The sequence below is a fragment of the Oncorhynchus mykiss genome, chromosome 10, assembly GCF_057628025.1.
Source record: "Oncorhynchus mykiss isolate SJ-2025 chromosome 10, ASM5762802v1, whole genome shotgun sequence".
Taxonomy (NCBI): Eukaryota; Metazoa; Chordata; class Actinopteri; order Salmoniformes; family Salmonidae; genus Oncorhynchus; species Oncorhynchus mykiss.
The window spans coordinates 87,208,412-87,218,411 of NC_143031.1; the positions used below are offsets into that span (position 1 = coordinate 87,208,412).

Genomic DNA, 10,000 nt, shown 5'->3' on the forward strand with positions numbered 1-10,000 from the left:
GCTACAGCGGTAGAAGGTGACGGGGTTAGAGGTTAGAGGTCAGGGTCAGTACCTTGAATCCGTAGGGGCAGCTACAGCGGTAGAAGGTGACGGGGTCAGAGGTTAGAGGTCAGGGTCAGTACCTTGAATCCGTAGGGGCAGCTACAGCGGTAGAAGGTGACGGGGTCAGAGGTTAGAGGTCAGGGTCAGTACCTTAAATCCGTAGGGGCAGCTACAGCGGTAGAAGGTGACGGGGTCAGAGGTTAGAGGTCAGGGTTAGGGTTAGAGGTCAGGGTCAGTACCTTGAATCCGTAGGGGCAGCTACAGCGGTAGAAGGTGACAGGGTCAGAGGTCAGAGGTCAGGGTCAGTACCTTGAATCCGTAGGGGCAGCTATAGTGGTAGAAGGTGACGGGGTCAGAGGTTAGAGGTCAGAGGTCAGGGTCAGTACCTTGAATCCGTAGGGGCAGCTAAAGCGGTAGAAGGTGATGGGGTCAGAGGTTAGAGGTTAGAGGTCAGGGTCAGTACCTTGAATCCGTAGGGGCAGCAACAGTGGTAGAAGGTGACGGGGTCAGAGGTTAGAGGTCAGGGTCAGTACCTTGAATCAGTAGGGGCAGCTATAGCGGTAGAAGGTGACGGGGTCAGAGGTTAGAGGTCAGAGGTCAGGGTCAGTACCTTGAATCCGTAGGGGCAGCTATAGCGGTAGAAGGTGACGGGGTCAGAGGTTAGAGGTCAGAGGTCAGGGTCAGTACCTTGAATCTGTAGGGTTAGCTACAGCGGTAGAAGGTGACAGGGTCAGAGGTTAGAGGTCAGGGTTAGAGGTCAGGGTCAGTACCTTGATTCCGTAGGGGCAGCTACAGCGGTAGAAGGTGACGGGGTCAGAGGTCAGAGGTCAGGGTCAGTACCTTGAATCCGTAGGGGCAGCTACAGCGGTAGAAGGTGACGGGGTTAGAGGTTAGAGGTCAGGGTCAGTACCTTGAATCCGTAGGGGCAGCTACAGCGGTAGAAGGTGACGGGGTCAGAGGTTAGAGGTCAGGGTCAGTACCTTGAATCCGTAGGGGCAGCTACAGCGGTAGAAGGTGACGGGGTCAGAGGTTAGAGGTCAGGGTCAGTACCTTAAATCCGTAGGGGCAGCTACAGCGGTAGAAGGTGACGGGGTCAGAGGTTAGAGGTCAGGGTTAGGGTTAGAGGTCAGGGTCAGTACCTTGAATCCGTAGGGGCAGCTACAGCGGTAGAAGGTGACGGGATGGTTGGAGCAGGTACCGTCGTTGTGACAGGGGTTGGAGAGACACGGGTCACACTTCGCCTGGATACTCAAATCTAGAGGACCTGCATTTAGACACAGAACAGAAATAGATTTCTAACTACAAGCTGTGGCCGTTAGTCATTGATACAACATACTGTACACAGCCCCCCATCCACACACACAGTACAACACTAATATATACTGTACACAGCCACCCATCCACACACACAGTACAACACTAATATATACTGTACACAGCCACCCATCCACACACACAGTACAACACTAATATATACTGTACACAGCCCCCCATCCACACACACAGTACAACACTAATATATACTGTACACAGCCACCCATCCACACACACAGTACAACACTAATATATACTGTACACAGCCCCCCATCCACACACACAGCACAACACTAATATATACTGTACACAGCCACCCATCCACACACACAGTACAACACTAATATATACTGTACACAGCCCCCCCATCCACACACACAGTACAACACTAATATATACTGTACACAGCCCCCCATCCACACACAGTACACCACTAATATATACTGTACACAGCCCCCCATCCACACACACAGTACAACACTAATATATACTGTACACAGCCCCCCATCCACACACACAGTACAACACTAATATATACTGTACACAGCCCCCCATCCACACACACAGTACTACACTAATATATACTGTACACAGCCCCCCATCCACACACACAGTACAACACTAATATATACTGTACACAGCCCCCCATCCACACACACAGTACAACACTAATATATACTGTACACAGCCCCCCATCCACACACACAGTACAACACTAATATATACTGTACACAGCCCCCCATCCACACACACAGTACAACACTAATATATACTGTACACAGCCCCCCATCCACACACACAGTACAACACTAATATATACTGTACACAGCCCCCCATCCACACACACAGTACAACACTAATATATACTGTACACAGCCCCCCATCCACACACACAGTACAACACTAATATATACTGTACACAGCCCCCCCATCCACACACACAGTACAACACTAATATATACTGTACACAGCCACCCATCCACACACACAGTACAACACTAATATATACTGTACACAGCTACATACAGAGAAAGTCCTGCACAAGTTTTTCACGAGACTTAATAATCACACACACTGTTTCTGTCCCAAATGGCACCCTATTCTCTATAGACCAGAGCCCTATTCCCTATATAGTACACTAATTTAGACCAGAGCCCTATTCCCTATATAGTACACTACTATAGACCCTATTCCCTATATAGTGGTACTACTATAGACCCTATTCCCTATATAGTGGTACTACTACAGACCCTATTCCCTATATAGTGTACTACTATATAGACCCTCTTCCCTATATAGTGGTACTACTATAGACCCTATTCCCTATATAGTGGTACTACTATAGACCAGAGCCCTATTCCCTATATAGTGGTACTACTATAGACCAGAGCCCTATTCCCTATATAGTGGTACTACTACAGACCCTATTCCCTATATAGTGTACTACTATAGACCAGAGCCCTATTCCCTATATAGTGGTACTACTATAGACCAGAGCCCTATTCCCTATATAGTACACTACTATAGACCAGAGCCCTATTCCCTATATAGTGGTACTACTATAGACCAGAGTCCTATTCCCTATATAGTGGTACTACTATAGACCAGAGCCCTATTCCCTATATAGTGGTACTACTATAGACCAGAGCCCTATTCCCTATATAGTGGTACTACTATAGACCAGAGCCCTATTCCCTATATAGTGGTACTACTATAGACCAGAGCCCTATTCCCTATATAGTGGTACTACTATAGACCCTATTCCCTATATAGTGGTACTACTATAGACCAGAGCCCTATTCCCTATATAGTGGTACTACTTTAGACCAGAGCCCTATTCCCTATATAGTGGTACTACTATAGACCAGAGCCCTATTCCCTATATAGTGGTACTACTATAGACCAGAGCCCTATTCCCTATATAGTGGTACTACTATAGACCAGAGCCCTATTCCCTATATAGTGGTACTACTATAGACCAGAGCCCTATTCCCTATATAGTGGTACTACTTTAGACCAGAGCCCTATTCCCTATATAGTGGTACTACTTTAGACCAGAGCCCTATTCCCTATATAGTACACTACTATAGACCAGAGCCCTATTCCCTATATAGTGGTACTACTTTAGACCAGAGCCCTATTCCCTATATAGTACACTACTATAGACCAGAGCCCTATTCCCTATATAGTGGTACTACTTTAGACCAGAGCCCTATTCCCTATATAGTACACTACTATAGACCAGAGCCCTATTCCCTATATAGTGGTACTACTATAGACCAGAGCCCTATTCCCTATATAGTGGTACTACTATAGACCAGAGCCCTATTCCCTATATAGTGGTACTACTTTAGACCAGAGCCCTATTCCCTATATAGTACACTACTATAGACCAGAGCCCTATTCCCTATATAGTGGTACTACTATAGACATATATAGGCTGATTGGTTCATGACAGTATGGAGTTCTACACACTGGAGGCTGATTGGTTCATGACAGTATGGAGGTCTACACACTGGAGGCTGATTGGTTCATGACAGTATGGAGGTCTACACACTGGAGGCTGATTGGTTCATAACAGTATGGAGGTCTACACACTCGAGGCTGATTGGTTCATAACAGTATGGAGGTCTACACACTGGAGGCTGATTGGTTCATAACAGCAGTATGGAGGTCTACACACTGGGACTGACAGAGGAGAGAGAGGAGCATTCAGGTCAGTGGTCAGGGTTCAGGCACTGGGCTGGGATTGGCTGAAGGGACTTGGGGAGGCGGGACCAAGGGGGTAGTACTCGGATGTGATTGGCTACTTTACCTGGCACGAGAAGACCACAAGGCCCGGGGACGTCTACAATGTCGTCAATCAAACCAGGAAGATATTACGCATATGTTAATAAAAAGGACGAGATGTTTTGAATAATAAACTTTATTGACTGTTAACGATTTAATAATGAACTTTATAGACTGTTAACGATTTAATAATGAACTTTATAGACTGTTAACGATTTAATAATGAACTTTATAGACTGTTAACGATTTAATAATGAACTTTATAGACTGTTAACGATTTAATAATGAACTTTATAGACTGTTAATGTTTTAATAATGAACTTTATAGACTGTTAACGATTTAATAATGAACTTTATAGACTGTTAATGTTTTAATAATAAACTTTATAGACTGTTAACGATTTAATAATGAACTTTATAGACTGTAAACAATTTAATAATGAACTTTATAGACTGTTAATGTTTTAATAATAAACTTTATAGACTGTTAACGATTTAATAATGAACTTTATAGACTGTTAATGTTTTAATAATGAACTTTATAGACTGTTAACGATTTAATAATGAACTTTATAGACTGTTAATGTTTTAATAATGAACTTTATAGACTGTTAATGTTTTAATAATAAACTTTATAGACTGTTAACGATTTAATAATGAACTTTATAGACTGTTAATGTTTTAATAATGAACTTTATAGACTGTTAACGATTTAATAATGAACTTTATAGACTGTTAACGATTTAATAATGAACTTTATAGACTTAATGTTTTTAATAATGAACTTTATAGACTGTTAATGTTTTAATAATGGACTTTATAGACTGTTAATGTTTTAATAATGAACTTTATAGACTGTTATTGTTTTAATAATGAACTTTATAGACTGTTAATGTTTTAATAATGAACTTTATAGACTGTTAATGTTTTAATAATGAACTTTATAGACTGTTATTGTTTTAATAATGAACTTTATAGACTGTTAATGTTTTAATAATGAACTTTATAGACTGTTATTGTTTTAATAATGAACTTTATAGACTGTTAATGTTTTAATAATGAACTTTATAGACTGTTATTGTTTTAATAATGAACTTTATAGACTGTTAATGTTTTAATAATGAACTTTATAGACTGTTAATGTTTTAATAATGAACTTTATAGACTGTTAATGTTTTAATAATGAACTTTATAGACTGTTCATGTTTTAATAATGAACTTTATGGACTTAATGTTTTAATAATGAACTTTATAGACTGTTAATGTTTTAATAATGAACTTTATGGACTGTTCATGTTTTAATAATGAACTTTATGGACTTAATGTTTTAATAATGAACTTTATAGACTGTTAATGTTTTAATAATGAACTTTATAGACTGTGTGTATTTTTAGTCCACTAGTTGGTGGACAACAATATCTATGGCAACTGGTGGTCTCCTTTAAGAGCACTCCGCAAGTGTGTGTGAGTGTGTGGGAGTGTGTGTGTGTGTTTGTAAGTGTGTGTGTGTGTGTTTGTCTGTGTGTGTGTGTGTGTGTGTATATAAGATGTGTGTGTATAAGGTGTGTGTGTGTGTGTAAGGTGTGTGTTACCTGTGCAGGTGAACTTCTTGGACGGTGTGGTCAGCAGTAGTTTGTCTGTCATGTCTCCAGGACCGGCACAGCGGGCGATACCCGGTTCCCTATACCCACTCTGCACCCAGTCAGACAGCCACTGCATCCTACAGTCACAGTATAGGGGGTTGGCCCCCAGAGCCCTGCACACACACACACACACACGCACGCACGCACGCACGCACGCACGCACGCACACACACACACACACACACACACACACACACACACACACACACACACACACACACACACACACACACACACACACACACACACACACACACACTTAATATCGGGATACATCCAGTGCATGTGTGAATTTCAATGTGTGTTTATTAGTATAAGTATTTATTAAGGATCTCTATCTACCAAGACAGCAGCTACTCTTCCTGGGGTTTATTATGGGATCTCTATCTACCAAGGCAGAAGCTACTCTTCCTGGGGTTTATTATGGGATCTCTATCTACCAAGACAGCAGCTACTCTTCCTGGGGTTTATTATGGGATCTCTATCTACCAAGGCAGAAGCTACTCTTCATGGGGTTTATTATGGGATATCTATCTACCAAGGCAGAAGCTACTCTTCATGGGATATCTATCTACCAAGGCAGCAGCTACTCTTCCTGGGGTTTATTATGGGATCTCTATCTACCAAGGCAGCAGCTACTCTTCCTGGGGTTTATTATGGGATATCTATCTACCAAGGCAGCAGCTACTCTTCATGGGGTTTATTATGGGATATCTATCTACCAAGGCAGCAGCTACTCTTCCTGGGGTTTATTATGGGATCTCTATCTACCAAGGCAGCAGCTACCCTTCCTGGGGTTTATAATGAGAAGAGATGCAGTCAATCTCTCCTCCACTTTGAGCCAGGAGAGATTGACATGCATATTATTAATGTTAGCTCTCTGTGTTCATCCAAGGGCCAGCCGTGCTGCAATGTTCTGAGACAATTTCAAAGTCCTTTTTTGTGGCACCTGACCACACGACTCAACAGTAGTCCAGGTGTGACAAAATTAGGGCCAGTAGGACCTGCCTTGTTGATAGTGTTGTTAAGAAGGTAGAAACTAGGGCCTGTAGGACCTGCCTTGTTGATAGGGTTGTTAAGAAGGTAGAAACTAGGGCCTGTAGGACCTGCCTTGTTGATAGTGTTGTTAAGAAGGTAGAAACTAGGGCCTGTAGGACCTGCCTTGTTGATAGTGTTGTTAAGAAGGTAGAAACTAGGGCCTGTAGGACCTGCCTTGTTGATAGTGCTTTTAAGAACGTAGAAACTAGGGCCTGTAGGACCTACCTTGTTGAGAGTGTTGTTAAGAAGGTAGAAACTAGGGCCTGTAGGACCTGCCTTGTTGATAGTGCTTTTAAGAACGTAGAAACTAGGGCCTGTAGGACCTACCTTGTTGAGAGTGTTGTTAAGAAGGTAGAAACTAGGGCCTGTAGGACCTGCCTTGTTGATAGTGCTGTTAAGAAGGTAGAAACCAGGGCCTGTAGGACCTGCCTCGTTGATAGTGATGTTTCAGAAGGTAGAAACTAGGGCCTGTAGGACCTGCCTTGTTGATAGTGATGTTTCAGAAGGTAGAAACTAGGACCTGTAGGACCTGCCTTGTTGATAGTGTTGTTAAGAAGGTAGAAACTAGGGCCTGTAGGACCTGCCTTGTTGATAGTGATGTTTCAGAAGGTAGAAACTAGGACCTGTAGGACCTGCCTTGTTGATAGTGTTGTTAAGAAGGTAGAAACTAGGGCCTGTAGGACCTGCCTTGTTGATAGTGTTGTTAAGAAGGTAGAAACAAGGGCCTGTAGGACCTACCTTGTTGATAGTGCTTTTAAGAACGTAGAAACTAGGTGCCTGTAGGACCTGCCTTGTTGAGAGTGTTGTTAAGAAGGTAGAAACTAGGGCCTGTAGGACCTGCCTTGTTGATAGTGATGTTAAGAAGGTAGAAACTAGGACCTGTAGGACCTGCCTTGTTGATAGTGATGTTAAGAAGGTAGAAACTAGGACCTGTAGGACCTGCCTTGTTGATAGTGATGTTTCAGAAGGTAGAAACTAGGACCTGTAGGACCTGCCTTGTTGATAGTGATGTTTCAGAAGGTAGAAACTAGGACCTGTAGGACCTGCCTTGTTGATAGTGATGTTTCAGAAGGTAGAAACTAGGGCCTGTATGACCTGCCTTGTTGATAGTGATGTTTCAGAAGGTAGAAACTAGGGCCTGTAGGACCTGCCTTGTTGATAGTGATGTTTCAGAAGGTAGAAACTAGGACCTGTAGGACCTGCCTTGTTGATAGTGATGTTTCAGAAGGTAGAAACTAGAGCCTGTATGACCTGCCTTGTTGATAGTGATGTTTCAGAAGGTAGAAACTAGGACCTGTAGGACCTGCCTTGTTGATAGTGATGTTTCAGAAGGTAGAAACTAGGACCTGTAGGACCTGCCTTGTTGATAGTGATGTTTCAGAAGGTAGAAACTAGGACCTGTAGGACCTGCCTTGTTGATAGTGATGTTTCAGAAGGTAGAAACTAGGACCTGTAGGACCTGCCTTGTTGATAGTGATGTTTCAGAAGGTAGAAACTAGGGCCTGTAGGACCTGCCTTGTTGATAGTGATGTTTCAGAAGGTAGAAACTAGGACCTGTAGGACCTGCCTTGTTGATAGTGATGTTTCAGAAGGTAGAAACTAGGGCCTGTAGGACCTGCCTTGTTGATAGTGATGTTTCAGAAGGTAGAAACTAGGACCTGTAGGACCTGCCTTGTTGATAGTGATGTTTCAGAAGGGCATGCGGCATGTCACTAGTAAAGATTTTATAAAGTAAGGGTCCTAGACAGCTGCCCTGGGGAATGCCTGATTCAACCTGGATTATGTTGTAGAGGCTTCCATTAAAGAACACCCTCTGGTCTGTTAGACAGATAACTCTTTATCCACATTATAGCAGGGGGTGTAAAGCCATAACACCCTCTGTGGTCTGTTAGACAGATAACTCTTCATCCACATTATAGCAGGGGGTGTAAAGCCATAACACCCTCTGTGTTCTGTTAGACAGGTAACTCTTTATCCACATTATAGCAGGGGGTGTAAAGCCATAACACCCTCTGTGTTCTGTTAGACAGGTAACTCTTCATCTACATTATAGCAGGGGGGTGTAAAGCCATAACACCCTCTGTGTTCTGTCAGACAGGTCATTATTTATCCACATTATAGCAAGGGGTGTAAAGCCATAACACCCTCTGTGTTCTGTCAGACAGGTAACTCTTTATCCACATTATAGCAGGGGGTGTAAAGCCATAACACCCTCTGTGTTCTGTCAGACAGGTAATTATTTATCCACATTATAGCAGGGGGTGTAAAACCATAACACCCTCTGTGTTCTGTCAGACAGGTAATTATTTATCCACATTATAGCAGGGGGTGTAAAACCATAACACCCTCTGTGTTCTGTCAGACAGGTAATTATTTATCCACATTATAGCAGGGGGTGTAAAACCATAACACATATGTTTTTCCAGCAGCAGACATTGATCGATAATGTCAAGAGCCGCACTGAAGTCTAACAAAACAGCAGGTGGCTTGTCGTTGTTGTATAGACATCAATGAGTGGTGTGTGCATGCGTTTGTGGCCAGGTCTATATTATCCTAATTAATGCGTTTGTGTTACTCACAGGTGAGAGAGCGAGGCCAGGTCTATATTATCCTAATTAATGCGTTTGTGTTACTCACAGGTGAGAGAGCGAGGCCAGGTCTATATTATCCTAATTAATGCGTTTGTGTTACTCACAGGTGAGAGAGCGAGGCCAGGTCTATATTATCCTAATTAATGCGTTTGTGTTACTCACAGGTGAGAGAGCGAGGCCAGGTCTATATTATCCTAATTAATGCGTTTGTGTTACTCACAGGTGAGAGAGCGAGGCCAGGTCTATATTATCCTAATTAATGCGTTTGTGTTACTCACAGGTGAGAGAGCGAGGCCAGGTCTATATTATCCTAATTAATGCGTTTGTGTTACTCACAGGTGAGAGAGCGAGGCCAGGTCTATATTATCCTAATTAATGCGTTTGTGTTACTCACAGGTGAGAGAGCGAGGCCAGGTCTATATTATCCTAATTAATGCGTTTGTGTTACTCACAGGTGAGAGAGCGAGGCCAGGTCTATATTATCCTAATTAATGCGTTTGTGTTACTCACAGGTGAGAGAGCGAGGCCAGGTCTATATTATCCTAATTAATGCGTTTGTGTTACTCACAGGTGAGAGAGCGA

General features: G+C 42.7%; 1 protein-coding gene across 1 annotated transcript in view; it reads right to left on the reverse strand.

The window, feature by feature from the left end:
- Positions 1 to 10,000, reverse strand: part of slit2 (slit homolog 2 (Drosophila)) — a 186,359-nt gene that overhangs the window by 38,265 nt on the left and 138,094 nt on the right. The window contains 2 exon segments of the mRNA XM_090188584.1: positions 1,182 to 1,306; positions 5,739 to 5,902. Of these exon segments, the coding sequence (XP_090044710.1) occupies positions 1,182 to 1,306; positions 5,739 to 5,902 (289 nt within the window).